The sequence below is a fragment of the Brachyhypopomus gauderio genome, chromosome 5 (assembly GCF_052324685.1).
Source record: "Brachyhypopomus gauderio isolate BG-103 chromosome 5, BGAUD_0.2, whole genome shotgun sequence".
Classification (NCBI taxonomy): Eukaryota; Metazoa; Chordata; class Actinopteri; order Gymnotiformes; family Hypopomidae; genus Brachyhypopomus; species Brachyhypopomus gauderio.
The window spans coordinates 876,113-895,513 of NC_135215.1; the positions used below are offsets into that span (position 1 = coordinate 876,113).

At 38.5% G+C, this 19,401-nt stretch overlaps 1 protein-coding gene across 1 annotated transcript in view; it reads left to right on the forward strand.

The window, feature by feature from the left end:
• tnni1d (troponin I, skeletal, slow d) overlaps positions 1-1,758 on the forward strand; it is a 32,028-nt gene extending 30,270 nt beyond the window's left edge. The window contains exons 5-7 of the mRNA XM_077004720.1: positions 11-100; positions 331-513; positions 1,064-1,758. Of these exons, the coding sequence (XP_076860835.1) occupies positions 11-100; positions 331-513; positions 1,064-1,165 (375 nt within the window). The 3' untranslated portion in view covers positions 1,166-1,758. The remainder of the gene's footprint in view (positions 1-10; positions 101-330; positions 514-1,063) is intronic.
• Positions 1,759-19,401: the final 17,643 nt, after the last annotated feature.

Genomic DNA, 19,401 nt, shown 5'->3' on the forward strand with positions numbered 1-19,401 from the left:
GGTCTTTCAGAATCTTTGCAGGGAGCTTTATGACAAGATTGAAGTTGTCGATGAAGAGCGGTATGACTATGAGGCTAAGGTGATCAAGCACAACAAAGATGTGAGTGTCAACCGTCCACTGACACTGCTCATGTATGGATGCCATAGTCTGTATTACACTAATAGCTCACTTTAAAATGCATTGATCTAGACATAGTGTTGATGCCCACAGTTCTGAATCTGAGGCAGAAAGTTATTTAAGATGTCATAGACCTAGAAAGATGACATACCTCAGATGCTCAGATGACATACCTGCCTGGTCTGTGGTCACCTCTCCCCCATTCATGCCAGATTCATGAACTCAAGCTGAAAGTCCAAGATCTGGGGGGTAAATTTAAGAAGCCAGCTCTGAGGAAAGTGCGTGTGTCTGCTGATGAGATGATGCGAGCTCTCCTGGGCTCCAAACACAAGGGCTCCATGGACCTCCGAGCCAACCTCAAGTCTGTGAAGAAGGAGGACATCAAACAAGAGAAGGTGGGAGAGACTTTACAAAGGAAATTTTCAAATGGCGTACAAAATGAAAATATTTTGTTGACTAAGTGAACAGAATGGAAAGGGCTCTTTAAAACTTCAGTTTTAAGAATGTTATAAAATTGTATATAAGATATATAAGATGTGTAATGTCCTTGTTTTGCTTAGATGTTTTTTCCAGTGAATTTTACATGGCTCTGCTAATTAGGGAATCAAGAATTTTCAAACCAATTCCTGGGAAATGTTTTACTTACTGATAAAGATAACTGTAGCACAATGATCCTGTGGTTACTACTTGTTATGTTGTTATAGATTTTTCCCCTGTAGATGGCATTGTAGCACTGAGTCAAATTATGCAGTTGGTCCATGCACTTTTCAGTGACATCTTTTGGACAACATTTCTACTGTTTCTGTTTTAAATCCCCCTCCAAAAACAGGCAGTTTTGTGACAAACATAGAGTAGAACTGAAAAGTGTTATTCTTAAAGATGACTGGCCACTTCAAATCACTTCACACCATCAACTCACTATCTATAATTTTTTCCCTCTGTCAGGTCCTGACGTCTGAGGTAGGCGACTGGCGTAAGAATGTAGAAGCCATGTCGGGTATGGAAGGCCGTAAGAAAATGTTTGATGCCGCCGGTGGAGGCCAGTGAACCTGATCATGAGACTGATGTGATCATCTGGAGGGTTATGGTGAGGGAACGCAGACAAAATAGAAGAGGCAAAAGAAAGGAAAGGAGCCTAAAGTTTCTAGTGAGCTTAACCTAATTATTCAATTAAGAGTTCTGATATTCTTTAAAAAATATCGGCAAAATAACTCCAAAGCCATCATAAATTTGAATTAGCTTATTTCTGTTTCAGGTTTTTTTTTTTCTCTTAAAATATGCAATTCATGGATAACGAATGGTCATGTCAGTATTAAGGAATGTAAGGTATTAGAACCTAAAGCCTTTCTATTTCTGTATTTGACTTTGGGTTGATCTTGATCGCTGTAATCATGCATTAACTTATGGAGTTTTGTCTGTTTTAAGGAGTGTGGTCCCCTGTGTGTTAGTTTCAGCCCTGCAATGCTCACACATATGACAGTATAGAAAGTACAGTGAGGCAAGAAGGGGCTAGACCACCCACCGACATCTCCACCATCAGCAATACTATCTCACTTCCTGTGACGTATTTTATCTTTATGCATTATATGAAAGTCTTAAAGATGTGAAGCTTGTGTAGTATTAAACACTCCTAAAGCATGTCCTTGTGTTTCTCTCTTTGTGAGTCATTTATCCCTTCTTATATGTATTGACAAAAAATGAATGCTGTAGTTTCCTAAAGGCTCACACAGCTGCCTGGGTTAAGGTTACAGCTCTTGTTTTTATATGTGCCTACACGAGCAAATGCTTCTCAGAAAAAATATCTTTCAAGCTATTATCAAGTTAAATGCTACTCAAGATTTTGATAGACTTTTTTATTACCATATGCCAAAAAATCTACCTGCACTTTTGTTCCATGAAGCCTGCAGGGACCTTTTTAATTAAAACATTTTGTTGTATATGTTTATATAGAGCGATTTATAAAGACAGCTTGCCAGATGTTCGAGAAATTTTTAGAAAATAAAAACAGTGCTGAACTTTGATGACATATATTTAACTGTTGTAGTTTTAATAGGGAAATAATGAATTGGTTAATCGCAGATCAGACTATCAGTCCTAAGGGAGCTAGCTCCATAGATTTCTGTCTTTGATTGTTGGCTAACTGGGACGTGTACTGCGTACACAAAATACTTTCCATTCCATTGATTTTACAGTATTTATATTCTAGCTTTTGTGCCCAGATTTGATTTAAAGCTGCCGTCAATGGTTCACTTTGCAGCTTACTTGCGGTTCTAGTCTTTCATTATTCAACATTTTGTTTAATATTCATAATCCCTTTTTTAGTGAGAGAAAAAAGAAAAGAAAAAAATGAAGTATAGAAAAAGGAGAAATGAAAGAAATGTAAGGTAGCCAAAGGCAGCGTACCCCTTACAAGACTAAAAAGAGCAGCAGTTTGATGCAGGTCATGGCGTAGTTGTTGTTTCAAAATCTTCATCTCTGTCACTCTTTTGAACTTTGAGCACCAGCCCCTTTAATAGGCTCCACACAGGCCCGAATGGTCTGTTTCATTTGAGTAACTATTTTTGCATATTCATATGGGCTAACTGCAAATACTCACATTTGTCTGTCTGCATAATAATAACTTTTTCTACTTTTTCTACTTAATACAAGACAGGGGTAAGGACTGACAGTGTAGAACCAAGAGCAATTTTCAGACTATTCCTTCTATCAAGGGCTACATTAAGACCTATGGGAGACTCTGGAGATATTCTGTGATGACCTCGATTATATGACACCTGCACAGTGATTCGCTCTTCCTCATAGCTGTCCAATCACCACTGTGTTCGTCAAAAGGGTTTGGTTCCCTTCAGTCATCACTGCACAATTGAGAAAAAACGCCACTCAAATGTGCTGCGAATCACTGAGTGAGCAGCTGCAGAAGTCTGTGCAAACATGAGAGTATAGGAAGAGAACTAATAAATCATGCAGGATAAGATAAAATAGTCAATTGTGTTGCCTGTTAATATTCATCAGCAACAGAATACTGTTGTCATGTTGACTAGGAAGAGATGTGCTGGCTGAGTAATGTAATAAATTCACTTTTATTAATACAAGCATATTTATTTATCTAAAATGTAATATAGAAATAATTTATGGCTTTACAATATACTAGTGGGCATTCACCATATGATAAGAATCCTTAAATAACAGGAAGACGTGGATATTTCACAAATTACACTCAAACTCATTACATTTACCAGGTTTTTCTGTACTTTTACTTTTGAACAAATGCAGCTGAGTTGGAGAAGGAAAATGTGAGATCCTGGAAGCCAGGAGAAATATTACTAGGTAATGATTCCAGGGACACTGGGAGTCTATTAGGTACTCTAAAGGCTCAAACGTCTTAATACATAAAAGAATATGTAACGTAATTCATGCAATTAATGTAAACTATCAATTTCTGTATATTAATGTTATTTTAAATAATATTACACATTCTGGATCAGAAGGACCTACTTTTGGTAGATGTTTCACAGTGGTGCTGTTTGGCCAACTGAGCAGAGAACGTAAGAGAACATCTTCGGCCAGCCATTGTTTGAGCTGAGAGAAAAAAAATCTGGGCTTCACACCCCTTCAGTGTCTTACCACAACATGGCTAATGTATTATTGGCACTGTTCTATACTGTGAATGTTTTATTACAGTCTTTGAAAGTCAGTTATTTGAGCCCGTATTATATCAACATTAATTGTCAATTACTCTTGTTCCTCATGTGAAATAAAAGGTCAAGGGTGGAAGACCAGGGTTATGTGGAAGATGCAGTGGATGCAACTGTGTGTGCTTCTCTGTCCATCTCTGTGCCGTCTATGATGTGACTCCCCAGTGACACCAGTAGGAAAGAAAACAATGGATTTCCAATGGATCCAATGGATTTCATGTATCTGTGTGTAGTGTAAGAAATGACAGCATGGACCCAAAGATGACTGACTCTCTGTGTTGCATTCAATGGCATCATTATCATAATTAAAGGTCCAAAGCAGGGTGTCTTCCTCTAAATTTATTTGAGAGTGAGCACTAGATTATTCTTCATCAAGTTCAGAAAAGCATCCTTTATTCTTTACATCAGGTCTGTTATATACTAATACTATAGTCTGCTAACAGAACAACATATCATCATGTGATGTGGAGATGCACATTACTAATACTGGGGAATCCTTAAAATACTAGCTTTTATGGACAAAACCCCCTCACAGATAAGGTTTCATTCATCTTGGGAATTTGAAGTACTGCTGTGAAAATGAAGACAGTAAGGCTCTATTTTGAACAGGGCTGGGTTGTAGTGGAACAAAACTAACTGTAGGCTAACTGCAGTGTAAAGGCTATATAAAATACCAAAATTAATGATCTATATTCAAACCACATGTTTCTTTTAATAATGTATCACTCATTAAAACATGTAAAGCCCAAGAACAGTTGTTAAGCAGCTTGGCAATATTATTACCAGAAGATGTCCAGTACAAAAATGTACAGTAAAAAAATAGGTTGAACCCAGCTAGCTAATGACTGAGGCTAGATATCTAGACTGTACCCTTCAGACAATAGAATTAATAGCCAATGATGACCACTGAAATCACACATAGTCTAGTTTGTGTCATTTCCATTTTTGAAACCAAGGGCCCAATGGAATTTACTGGAATTTACTGGAATCGTCTCTAGCTCATCCTGTGATGAATAAAAACATTAAAATCCAAATGTATTTTGCCCTCTATTATTTTGTTTCCTTTGAATTACGATAGCATTAATTAATTAAAATACTTAAAAGTGATATGTCCAAGTTAAATGCTCTCAGATCTTTGAAAATAGGGCTATAGTGAACATTTATTACCTTGAGCCCTGAGAGCATTAATGAGAGGTCACATACTGGTGTTGGATGACTGTAAATCAGCAGTTGGACTGTAGGCAGAAACTACAATGAGAAATTCTGGAGTTTGGCACCTGTGGGGTTTAAAGAAAGTAAAGTAGAAACAGGTGAAGGGTCAGTGGGAGATTATCTGCGAGGGAGGGCCAGAGGGTGGTGATTGACAGGGATTCAAGGGTGTGGGCATTCAAGACTGGGAACTGACTAAAGTGCAACACTGGGTTTAAACCATTTTTGTATACCACAGGGTGTGGCAAGCCAGTAACTCCAAGAAAATCTTCAGAGTCCACATATATGCGCATACGAGCATGGTGTTAAAGACAGCATGACATATGACTTTGGTGGTCATGACATTCTGACATAAAGACATAGTGAAAGTTGAAAAAGACAACACAGTTGGACATATTAATATGTAGTGTTGTAATACTAATGGATAGAAGCTATCTCTTGAGAGACATCATCTCAGAACAAACAAGAGTCCAGGCCAGACCATCAATGGAGAACTATAAAAAGCCTTCATTAATTCATCGCTGTGTATAAAATCATTGCAACACATTGCAACCTTCACAGACTGTCATTAGGACACACAAAATGTAATATCTATAACCAACTCCAAATGTTTACAGAAATAAAAATGAGTTTTTATGGCAGGCGTGGTCTCCTTTGGCCCATTTATTGAGGCATTTGTCAAAATGCAAGAGGGAAGAATACTGAAGAGGAATAATATGACTCTCTTGCATATTTGCATGCAACCACAAAAACAATCCAAGTTTTTAAAGAGGAATAAAGAGGATAGACAAAGATGTCAGGAAACTTTAATTAGGACCACGTTGACTGAAATACCCGAGACACTCACTGTCCTTCACCTTGAGTAGGAACTTACAGATGTAAACATACAGACTGGTGAATAATAAAAGGAGCTCCAGCTAATGATGACAAGGTGGAAGAAATAATTAGCCAAATAAAAGAGCGACATGACAGTAGATGTATGCAGGCAGTAGGTGAGTCAGGACAAACAAGGATTACTTTAACAGTAACATCTAAATACTGGCCCTGGTGTGGACTAAACAATGTTAAAATGTTATATGGCAAAACATTCTCTACAAAGCTGAAGTTATTCTGGGATTCAATTAACTTAAAAAGATCATGTGTTGCAATTTCTTGATTAGTTATATTATGCTCTCTATAGGATATGTTTATATGCAGATTAGAATGTACTACAGGCTTTTTCCTTGTTTTCAAAACCTGTATGTCACGTTGAGGACCCCGGCCCCTCCCCTTTGGGCGTGTGTCAACGCTGTCCACGTGCTTTGTCTGCGTCAGTGGATCTCCGTGGTTATGGTTATGTCTTGTGATTAATAAGTCTCACCTGTGAATCGTCTCGTGATCACGTGGGGCTAATGTGGTTTGTCTATTTAATGTGCGCTCGCGCAGTGTCCTGTGCTCGTCGTTGTCTAAGTATACACGTTGTGTGTGAATGAGTCCGTGTTACCCGTGCGCTAGAAAGCGCTATTGTTTAAAATAAACTGTCAGTGACGTATGACGCAAGCAGGATTCGTGTCTCGTCCTTGCCGCCGCACCGAATGTCACACTGTAACACTCACTGTAGCCTACCATTCACGTACTATAGGGATGAGTTTATTAGAAGGTATTTAAAGAAGGTTGCCATATACCAACCCAAGGAACACACAAATTGTAGCAGAACATTTAATGAGACCACTGACGCTATGCTATGATCAGAGTATAACGAAGGTTTATGAACATCAAAGAGAATAAAAAAAGAGAAAGAAAAACCTCCTTTCTTCGATCTTCTTTCCCACCTGCACGACAGCCGTGTCATGGTATGTTACTGCTTATTCTTACAGCATGCTGAGTAACTGTGCAAAGTTCAGCAGAGGTGAAAGACTGTCTCTAGCGTTAACTGATACTGCGATATTGCACAGAGCTTACATACATTATATACCCAGAGCATATATAATTATATATATATATATATATATATATATATATATATATATATATATATATATATATATATATATATATATATATATAAAACCTTTTTATTGATGAACTTCCAGAGTTATAAAACCTTTTTAGAGTTCCTCAAATTTGGATTGTAAAAAGTTAAAAGCTAACTTCTCACCCTCTTCTCCTTCCCCTTTCTTGTTCCCTAGAAAAATGTTGCCCTCTTAACTATACTGCCATCCAGTGCTTGGGAAGAGTATAACTACAGTGACACTTGGCATAGGTTTATCCAAAATCCACTTGTGGGGACAAGCATCCATTTTGTATCCATTTTGAGAGTATCATGGAGCTTGCCAGTTCTTACACCATATTATTCATGTGTTCCTTGCGATTCTAATCTTAATTTAATTTCTTCATTGTTCATTTTTCCTTTGTGTTATGTTCCATAACACAACAGAGCAGATGGGAATGGTGCTATATGCCAAGACGTCACTATGGAAACAACTGAGGTGACTTTTAGAGGTCCACTGGCCCTAACACAGAGTAATGGTTTCCCCCATTTGAACCTGGGACTGTGTTAGAAGCAAGGGGGAAAAAAGAATCAAATAATTTGCTGGCAAACTATTTGCATCAAAGAGATGTTGAGATACCACAGATGTGTAGTATGTTTGATTTCTGATTGTCTGGGAGCTAGTGCCCCTCAGCAGGGCCAACAGCTATACGGCCAAAATGCTTTTCTCAGAAGCTCCCCAAAGAAAACTAATTGTAAAAAAGATGCAGGGGTTAACAATATCATCTCAATTCATTTCATCCATTGCAAGATTTATTTGGGCACATAATGTTCAACATCATTCCCTATAGGAATAGTGCCCGACACACTGTGTTGGCCGTGATGTTTTGAAATTGGGAGATTTCACTGAACCTACAGTGCACTGGAATAAGAGGGTGGCCACCATGCTCTGGGAATGTATGTTGTTGCCATGGTTATTGGGTGGTGTAGTGTCTGTCCACTGTATCCTGGACCCTGGCTGGTGTAGCAGTCTCCATACCCTGGGGGCAGGATGGCATGCTGCTCACTGTATTCTCTTACCCCCTCCATTTTCTTTGCCACTGCCATGGTGTTGGTCGGGGGTAGTGTGATGGCGCCCCCTGCTGACTGCCTCCGTCATATGGTGGCAGCAGTGCACGTGGTTTTTGTTTGCTTTATCTTTTTGATGCACATTCTCTGTGTTTTCATTTTTTGCCATGGTGGTGTGCGTTGTGCTTCATCCACCAGACCATCTGGAGGTTGTTGTCATGTTTATTGTTTTATAAGCCATTTGTGCATTTTCCTGCATGTTCTTTTCCGGCCAATTCCATAATGAATATTCCTAATGAAGAGATAGGGTGTGATCCAAACACAGCTCATGAGGCATGCATGAGTGTGTGTGTGTGTGTGTGTAACAGAGAGAAGGCAAGAGAATGTGAACAATAGCCGCTGGTGACTAACAGACATGACTTTATTAGTGAAGTCTATCTTATATGTAATGACTACGCTGAAGGGCACATAGCACTCTGAATTATGGTCACATGATCCAATTACGCTCCATTAAATAACAGTGTGGCCATTAACCCGAATTACAATTTCAGAGCTGAACATCAGCATTTAATTCCACAATATGCATGGTGCATCACAGTCAGGCGTTTGTACTTTAAAATGGTGACAAAACATACTTTTCAGGAGCCAAAATGTCAAAACTGCTTCATTAAATGCTTCAGTCCTTTATTGTTCATTACAAAAGTTTAAGCATCTATTCCTTTGATCAAGGGGAATAGAAAATTTGTTCCCCAAGGCCCCCCGCATGTTGAAAATCTCAGTTGAACGTTTCTGATGCCTCACTTTCAAAGACTTTCACTCTGACACTTTTGCCTGCCTTTCTTGCAACAGCCTGATGCTAGGCTGCAGAAATCTGAAAATCGGGACAAAGTTGTGCTGATCAAAAAGAGGTGCCAACAAGCACGTTATACAACCTGGACCTCACTGCTCATGGCTCACACTCCTGGGAAGAGAGGTGGAGTAGGTCAGATCTCCACCCTAAAATCATTCTGCTTTTCCAGAAACTGAGCACTCTGGATATATCTTCTGATATTAAAAATGTTTAAGTAAAGTATGAAAACATTCTGGATTCTAATTAAGACATTGCGAGAAATTAATCCCAGATATCTATTCCAGAGAATTCCAGAGATGATGTCCAACAGCTAGCACAACCCCTCTAAAGACCTGACTCGTGGAGTACAGAAAATCTCATTTAATCACCCCAAAAGTAGCCCTGGTGAAGATTACAGATTATTACAAATCATAAATAATAAAATAAATGGTCACGTTATAGCCCCTGACCCCTCCCCTCGGCTCGTGTGTGTGTGTGTGTGTGTAGTCTCCGTCTTTGTACGACCATATATGTATTTCCTTTGGGTGTGGTTCAATGTGTGTGTTCATCCATCTCACTTGTGGCTTGTCTCGTCAATGTTATGTGTTGCACCTGGGTCTTCTTTGTTTTAAAGGTATTTAATGTGTGTCGAAGTAGTGTTCGTCGCTCGTCTTTGTCTTGGTTGCTCTATGTGTTTGTGTTAGTTACATGTTTTGGCTAAGCGCAAGTGCATTGCTTTTTGTGTTTAAATAAAGAAGCTGTTACAAGCGCATCTCGTCTTGGCATCCTGTCTTCCCCTCGCGTGACAAATAAATGTCACGGAAGGCCGGACCGACTCCGCAGGGGAGCCGCCCACTTCACAACACTCCACCTCCTGTTCACTCCTTCACTCTCAATCACCAATATACCAATCATCCACACCTGTTCCTGTGTTTCCACACACTCCCCTTTTAATCCCACAGGTCCATGCTGTGTGTTCCTTGTGCCTTCCGGATCTACAGGACGCTCTACCATCGACTAGTCCAAATTAAAGTGACTTTTGTTTTGAGTTTGAGAGCACGCTATGCTCCTTGTTCTTCTTTATTCTTTATTGACTGAGCTGTGCTGTGTCTATCATGGAAATGGACATTAATGAGAACACGGCACCATCCTCTGTGTCTGCTGCTTCTGTCACCCCATTATAATAAATAAAGATGAGAAATTATGTTCTGGACTACATTGCATAGGAAAAAATAACCCCTCAACATTATGTATTATTATTATTATTATTATTATTATTAATAATAATAACATTAGCATTTATTTTCTTAATAATAAAAATATATTTATTCATTTATTTATTTACAGTGGAGAAAATAAATTATTTGTTGCCTCACTGATTTTGTAAGTTTGCTCACTGACTGAAATAGTCTAATTTTAATGGTAGGATTATTTTAACAGTGAGGTAGAATATTGAAAAAACAAAAATCACATTATTTAAAATACATAAAGTATTTGTTCCCCTACCAAGAGCTCTGGCTCCAACAGACCAGTTAGATACTCCTAATTTCAACATGTCACCTGCACAAAATACACGTGTCCACAGAACCAATCAAACTCCAACCTCTCCACCATAGGCAAGACAAAAGAGCTGTCCACGGATGTTAGGGACAAAATTGTAGACCTACGTAAGGCTGGAATGGGATAGAAAACCATAAGCAAGAAGCTGGAAGAGAAGGAGAAGTTGGTGCAATTTGAAAGAAACACAAAATGACCAACCTCGGCCTGGGGCTCCATGGAGGATCTCACCTCATGGGGTACCAATGATCAGGTGACCAATGGGAAATCAGCCTACAACTACACAGGAGAAACATGTGGGACCAAAGTCACCAAGATAACCAGTGGTAACACACTACGCCATAATGGATTCAAATCCTGTAGTGCACATTCACAAAGAGTAGGGAGGTTCTGTATTGACACACCTAGACCTAGACACACCTGCCCACACCAACATCAAACACCACCACCTCCACCCCTCATCAGATCTCATCTGGTGACAACAGTGGCTGATGCATAGCGCTCTCCTTGATGGTGTCAACATCGTTGGAGACCATCATTTCTGCTCAGCACGAAATCAACTGTCATCAGTGAACAGCACTGAGGCCACTGGTCCCTTGTCCAGAATAAATGCTCCCTGGCACATGCAAGACGATGACACCTGTGCCTGGTGGTGTGGATACCCTTGAAGGTCGTCTAGCACATAAACCACTCTGATGTCTGAACAGTTTAAGTTCACCTGTAAAGGTTAGAGCGCATTTTAGGTTCATCCTGAAATTTCATCCAAAAGCCGAATATCCATAACTGTTTGTGAGTAGTGTAAAAAACCCAATAGGCTCTTTTCTTTACTCATTTTGATTCTCATGTGACTTATAGGTCAACATGACATGCTGATGCTCATTCTAGAAATTTCCACAGGAAAGACTGTAGTCCCTAGACAGAGGATAGCATATTCATTCATGCTCACTTGTCTCCTGTGCTATGAAAATATTCCCAAGAAAGGCTTTATATGCCCTCATTACTACAGAAAGTAATTGAGTGTGAATATACTATCCTTAGTTCTGACTACCCAGATAATCAGTGTACTACTCACCTCATAAAGAATACATATCACCTATCACCATGTCTTCTAGACCACAATGCTTTGCAATATGTGAGATAATGCCACACATATGGCGTAGCCAAGTGCTTCCATCAGGTCCTCACAGGTTTATTAGAGTCACTGCCAATATTGCATCATTGGTCACATTTAGAGGTGGACTTTGTCAGTGATATACCTTCCACACAGGGAATCACCGTTATTGTGGTTGCCATAGACAGATTTTCCAAAGCATGCTGCTTGATCCCACTACCTGAACTCCCCATCACTCTTGAAACAGCTGGGTTACTATTTCAGTATGTGATAAGGTTTTATGGATTACTGGAGGACATAGTGTCAGACAGAGGCCCGTATTTTATTTCTCATGTGTGGAAGGTGCTTTGCTTGTATAAACATAAATGCCACCCTAACCTCAGGGTATCATTCCTAATCCAAAGAACAGACACAGAGGCTGAACGTATAGACATTGGCATGTTTTGTGCTCTTATAGCGATCAAGCTCAAAACGATTGAAGCTATTTCGTATTCTGAGTAGAGTATGGTCAAGATTTGCTGTGTAATTAATGATCTGGAATTACCCCCATTACAATGTCTACTAGGATATCAACCACTTCCTTTTCCCTGGTGTTGCGATCCACCCACGTCCCTGCAATGGACCAATGATACAGTGGTCAGTCCTGGGAGAATACACATGTTTAGAACCAGTGAGCTAAACTGGACACCAGACACCAGTGCACCTAACATAACCAGTGCAGAAGACCAGATCATCATCCTGGTTACAGGACCTATGTTAGATCTTAAACTGAAATCATTTTCCAAGAGAGTCACCCAAAGGTGACTATATTGGTCTTTTTTAAATACTGTGTTAAATAATTTCTGTACATTATCAATTGCTTCCTCCTCTTCATTATTGACAGGAAATGTAAGTGTATTATGCCTGTTTTTACAAGAGTGGATATGACATTTGAACAATTTCTGCCATTATATGAATCATGAATATTTCTGCCTCCTGCATGTCTGAGAACACGTGGGTCTTCCTCTTTTCCTCTTCCTCTTTTGTGGACATCAGTGGCTCCCTGGCTAACACCCCCTTGGAATAAAGGGAAATACTTCTGAAATGACAGAGAATGTACAATAGTTGTGCATGACAGAATGTATGACATAAAGCAGTACAATACCAATACTGTGACAAGTTGTCTGTTAATCACATACAGTTGAACAAAGAGAGCTAGTTTCTGGTGATGGGGACCTCTGCTGGTCTGGGTGGGGTACAATTAACTGACAATTTAATTGTCAGTGGCTTAAGAGCTGGTAAAATCTGGTTGCAAAAAATACAGAAGAAATTGTGCTGATTATGTTGGGAATGTAGAATTGAGATGAAAATGAAGAAACATCACTATGGGTGGGTATTGATGATTAGATTTGATAGGTAATCATCAATAAGTTAGCCAATGAAAGTGTAATTAAATGGAGGTTACTGTGATTTCAGACAATTGATTACAGTAATAAATAACAATTGAATAATGAAATTGAACTTGAAATAACAATTGAAACAGTAGTATCAAAAGAAATACTTATAAAATATGTTTACTAATAAGCATTAAATTAGTCTATTTTTTGTGTTATGAGACTTCTGGCAGGGTTGTAGAACTGAACAGTCATGTCATGTTCATTTTAGTCATATTCTTCTTTTCTTTTTTTGTGATGTAAAGCAGTTAGATAAATGTGTTTTGTGCAGAGGGATAAATTCAGTGACATGTAGTGCAGCCATCTTCCGTCCACACTTCCCTGTTGGCTAATCACACTGAATTATCGGATGTTTTCATTGAAGGGTAGCATTAAAAAAGGCTATTCAATTAGGTATGCTACAATGTGTGCCTCACTTGCTGTCACTGTTTGAATTTAGCTCAATAAGATAGCATATGCTCAGACAGTGAAATTTTAATTATAATGCCATATACCCTTCTTTAGAATGCTGATCAGAAAGCTATAGGCCAGCCTGGGTAGTGAAAACCATAAATTCCACTGGTCAGATTTGATACAGCTAACATAAACTTACACATTGGGCATGATTACAATGGGGATACATTGTACAAATACAAAGACACACACGGGCACCGGGCATGTGTGTGCCACAACCCCTAGTGATCACTAGTGTGCACTTTGTAAGTTGCTCTGGATAAGAGAGCCTGCTAAATGCCTAAAATGTAAATTCTATGCAGTTCCCATGCTAACATACATCTTTGGAAGCTACAACTTGCTAGTTATTTATTCTTTAAATAAGAAAATAGAAATGAATGACACCTGTGATTAGAACCTTTATTAGTGACCAAAGTCACAGATTTCTCTTCTGTACATATATTCTCTATATGTGAATATATACACTGGTAATAAACCTAAATTATCACATTCTACCTTGTTTACAATTAGAAATAAATTAAATTTAGCTGCCAGTTGACTGGCTATTATCTACCTAACTAGCATACATATGAAGGCCAAACACTACAACAGCTAAGCTGCTAACTTGTGTTTCATACTACCATGTGTTTCAAACATATTTGTTACTAAAATATAAGCTATTTGTTATGTTTTTAAATTGTTGTACTTGCCTAGTTTTCCACCATTTGTTTTATCCAGCGAGTAGCTCCTCCTCTTCAGTTTTGCATTGCATTATGGGACAATGGTGTCCATTCAAACCACAATAAAAAGCTGACCAGTTCTAAGTATGCATCTTGAATTTTCAGTATACTCATGTTTGACACTTAGCTACACTACACACCGATGAAAAGCAAAAAAACAAAATAAAATAAATAATATGAAATAAAATCCAAAAAAAGATATGAAAGGGCATTGCCATGTGAACTGTAATGCCAAGGAGGGGAACATCTTCGTTACTAAAGTTGAAAAATATTGTGTTAGAAATTGAAAGCCAGAACTTTATATTAACTTGTGCTTCAAACAGATTTCTTACTAAAACTACTTGTTATATTTGTTATGTTTGTTAATTATTGTACTTAAAAATAAGAAGACTTTTGTCGTCTAGCTATGGAGCTGCCCTACTGGCTCATGGCATAACTTATTTGCATATCTGGTGGTTATCGTGTTTGTTTGTTCCTGTGATTAGTGTGCAGTTGTAGAGTTATATGCTTGCTTTGATGTGAAGGTATTATGGGAAATGAAAGTACTTTATTTTAACTTATTGTTGTTGCATATCCATAGGCAAACACTTGACCTTATTACACTAATATGATTGGTAAAATTATGCTTTCTCAACTTTCCTTACTTAACTAAAGAAATATTTGATTTTAGTCAGTGAGTATACCTTTTACTGAATTTAAATTTAGTGCAATATATTGAATCAGTATATTCAGTTAATCCAGAACCGGGACATTTCCCAGTGGCTTGGCCCATTTGTCTAGATTATATGATTAAATATAAAATGTAACAACTATAACAAACACTCACTCTATCAGCACCACTACAATACAATTGTGAATAATAGATTAGAACTTTATATCAAGTAAAAAATATTTTAGTCTACAATTCAGAATAAAAACATGTCTACAATTGTTTTGAAAAAAGACTAAATAGAATTCTGTTTGGAGGAGAACATAAACCTATCTATACTTATTTTAATAAGGCCGATAAAACATTTCTGTTTTTCTTACAAGAATGTGGAGAAAAGACAATGTATTTAAAATAAATTGTAATATTTAATATTCCAGCATTATAAACAAGACATCTATACTGCAAATTTCCCTAGATGTTCCCTGTCATGAAGACATCTTTCAGCATCTGATCTGAGGCCTTGGGATTGTTGTCAATGATGCAATCGGCCCTCTATTACCAGACATCATCCACAGCTATATAAACAACAGTAGCTGCAGACTGCAAACAGCATGGCCAGCTGAACCCAACCCAAAGTGCAGACCATGGCATGTGGCAAAGATCGATAAACCAAAACGCTAAAACCAGTCATGAGAGGAAAACACTAATATTTGCTCCAAGTTCAGCTTGTAAACTTATCGTCTCTGTAAGGATGACGCTATTCACATTTTTTAAGACGATGTAGAACTGATGATGTTATCAGTAAAGAGAGAATAATATTTTATTAGCAGTGAGAGACAGGACAGAAGACACAAAGATCATCTGAACCTGAGCATGTTTAATGCGACACTAGGCGATCAGAGGAAGGACATGCCGAGAAGTGCAAAGTTCCAGGACCACCATCACAGAGATGCTCCATGGTCACAAAGCCAGAGGAATCAGTCACAGAAATGAAACAGGAATAAACAACAAACAGCCAATCATGCAAATCATCATCATCATCAAATCAAATGAAATCATGCAAATCATGTGTTTACAAGGATAAGGTAGAATAATAAGAGACACATATGTAGAAACTATAACATAAACACTTAAAATCTGAGGTGAGCCAGGTCTTGTTTCTGGCCAAGCATGGGAAATATTACACTTGCACTTGGAAATTGCAACCATATGATATAAAATATCCAAGGTCACCTAATACAGTATGTGTATATGATGAATTGATTAACACCAATGGTCCTCTATCTGATTCATTTAATTCCATTTAATAAAACCTTGAGGTGTTATTCAGTGATAAATGGATATGATAAATGGATGTAGTCAAAAGGTACATGAAAAATATTTGCTATGTGCCATAAAATTATCATTCCAAGACCAAGAGTGTGAGAGATTGCTTTATTTTTAAAAATCAAGGTTACAAAGTACCGCTGGTGTTGTAATGAACTGCTGGACACCTGCTTACAGAAGGAGCTATGAACAACCTGTGTTCTCCATTCACAGAGGTCCTGAAAGGCTCCCTATCATGGGAGTAAGTTGGCTTTGCAAAGTGCTGGGGACCAGACTGTGCAAAAGGTATAGCGTTAAATTTGGCTGCCTCTGAAAATCCCCTTTAAGAAATCAAGTCCCTGGGCATGTGTATTCACTGGAACCAAAACTGCACAGGAACTGAAAGGAAGAGGTACAAGAAAGGTTTTGTGGCTGTATGGCTGCGCTTGACAAGCCTGACGGCAATGAACAATAGAAGTATCACCATAATGCTTCAAAATATATTTGTAGTACAATTGATTCTGTTTGTACTACAAATAATACACACTGTCCCAAGTGCACTCAGCAGAGAAATGCTCGGATTCATATTGTCAGAAGTCTTTATGGTGAGCACCATGATTTACTACAGACTGTATATCATCTGACATACATACAAATCTCAGTCTGTACGGATACAGATGTGTTGAAAGCCTTCCCAGAAGAACAGAGGCTTGTTTAGGTGCAAAGGGGGCACCAACTCCATATTAATGTCCGTGGTTTTGAAATTTGGTATCCAATAAGTTCAGAAAGGTGTAATAGTCAGGTGTTCGCATACTTTTATAAATGTTTTAGAACAATTTGCATAAAAATGTCTGGGTGTACTGGATGGCATTCAAGTCTAACATGGCAGACATTAGTTGGCAATCAGTGAAACCTAAAAAACCTAAAAAAGGGCCTTTTCTTCTAGCACAGGTATATCGAAGCTGGCAGGAAAGGCAACCTGGTGTCTGTTTTTATTGGATTAGAAATCAAGCTGAACAATATTTGTCATGGCTGTTTTCATCAGTGTTCAACAATTTAGAACAGCAACAGCAGTGTGAATGGTATTCTTGGCCCTGTTCGCAGCACAAATAATGCACTTCTGGATAGACAATTAGGCCATTTGTATTCATTAGCACACAGCAACGACCACATGAAAGCTAAAATCTAATTGCTCTTTTACTGGATGGAGTCCTCCAGAGTTTCAAAGACAAATCCTTACCTGTGATTGATCTTTCTAGGACCTCAGTGTGCCCTTTATGTGAAGATCAGAACACATCTAAGTACAAATTCATGCCATAAAACCTTATCTGATATAATATGTAAAGCATTTTAAACCACTATTGTTATAAAGCACCTGTAATAAAATAGTTTGAAGACTCTAACTGAGCAGGCTGAGGATGACAGTAATAATAAAACCTCTCTGAGATGACAAGAGAACTTCAAAGAAATGGCAGGCTTATAGTTCAGAATGCAAACTTTTATGTGTAAAACATGGTGAGGAAAAATAATCATCAGTATCTTATAATTTGGGTCCAGGGGATGCAATGCACTGCACATTTTTGTCTTTTTCCTGATCTATCCCTCCCATAAATGACCTGCTAATTAGCTTATATGCTGAATCAGATATCTTTAAGCAGAGTACGGGTCCTAGGGACTCAGGATAACCCGTGTGTGTGTGTGTGTGTGTGTGTGTTATAGATAGACATGGAATCTATCTATGAAACTATAAAATCTCTTGACAGTGATAACACATCATCTAGATGCAACTAATATTATTAACATCAGAGATCTTGTCAAACTCTCCATTATATAACTTATATGTTGACTTATATGTTAAGACACCTTTCAAAATAAATACTAGCTAACCACACATTTGGAACATTTTTAATTTTAATTGAAGATTATATGTAGACAGGAGTCCCTCACTCACTTCAAACATTCATGGACTGAAGACCCATCTATTTAAGAAGTGCTTGAATGATCTCTATCCACTTCAAGGCACTTGATAAATCACCAAACCATTTCCTTAAAAAAACATATTCATAAAAGAATCCCTATATATATTTTCTTTGTGTGTATTCTTTCTGCCCGGCTTCCTACTTAATGGTTTCCTTGCAGTCTGACCTAATATATTATCATAAGGATTTCTTTCGTGGACATAACAAAGCATTATTGGTAAGTCACTCTGGACAAATCCTCTGGACAAGAGTGACTGCTAAACACTGTAACTGTTTACCTGGATTATAACTTAAGTGGTTCACCTCACAAGAGTCACATACATTTTACACAGTAAAATGTTCTAAAGAAAATATTGACACGACTATAGCATCTCCGTATCTTTCACCACCTAATTACATAATGCGTAGCCATAATCTAATCTAATCTAATCTAATCTAATCTAATCTAATGTGTTAGCATGATGATGTGCTACCGCAAACAAAGATCACTTTAACGTACACCAGGACACTCAGCGACGACATTTCATGCTCTGTCACCCCGAGGCCGTACACTACTGCAATATGAGCAGAAAGGAAAAAGGCCAAACATTCCCTAAGCAATCATTCACAACACTAATATGCTTGCCACTGAGCTTAATCACACACCGGTGACATGGATCAAGGCTTTGGCGGTGCGCTCTGAGAAAGGCCAACAGCTTGCCAAGTCTGGAGACACGGCACGGTGCGCATTGCCACCGGTCTTTATCCAAGTGTCCACGAGGACAGGGGACACAAGCAGGTTCGTCACGAGCGTGATTCACGCGCACGAGAGAATAGTGGGAATGAAAAATCATATCAGTGCGTCATCTCTTTGGATCTTCGGAGGCTGAACCGTGCATGCGGATCTCAAATCCTCAACACTAAGCCTGTCAATGTGATTTATGAGAGCAAACGTGCACTGCAGCATGACTGATTCTAAAGGCTCGTTTTTGTCTTGTAGCGATTTCTGATGGAGGAATGCGATTTGCACAGCGTTTTTTTCCCTCTTATCCCTCCCGACTATATTTAAGCATAGACAAACTATTTCTGTATTTGTGAAATCCAGTGTTATGCTGCACACACAAGGTCAAGTGGCTGTATTCCAACTGCCATGGTGTTGTTTACCGAATCTGCTCAGGTGCGGGCATCACAGTTTGTACTCCACCCGAGAACTGATATAAATGGTGGGACCCACGTATGCATGGTCAGGTGGAACGATCTTTCATCTGTTCAAGCGGTGCACGAGGTGTAGGGAGCAGCTCACTGACATAGACTATGTAAGACCACCA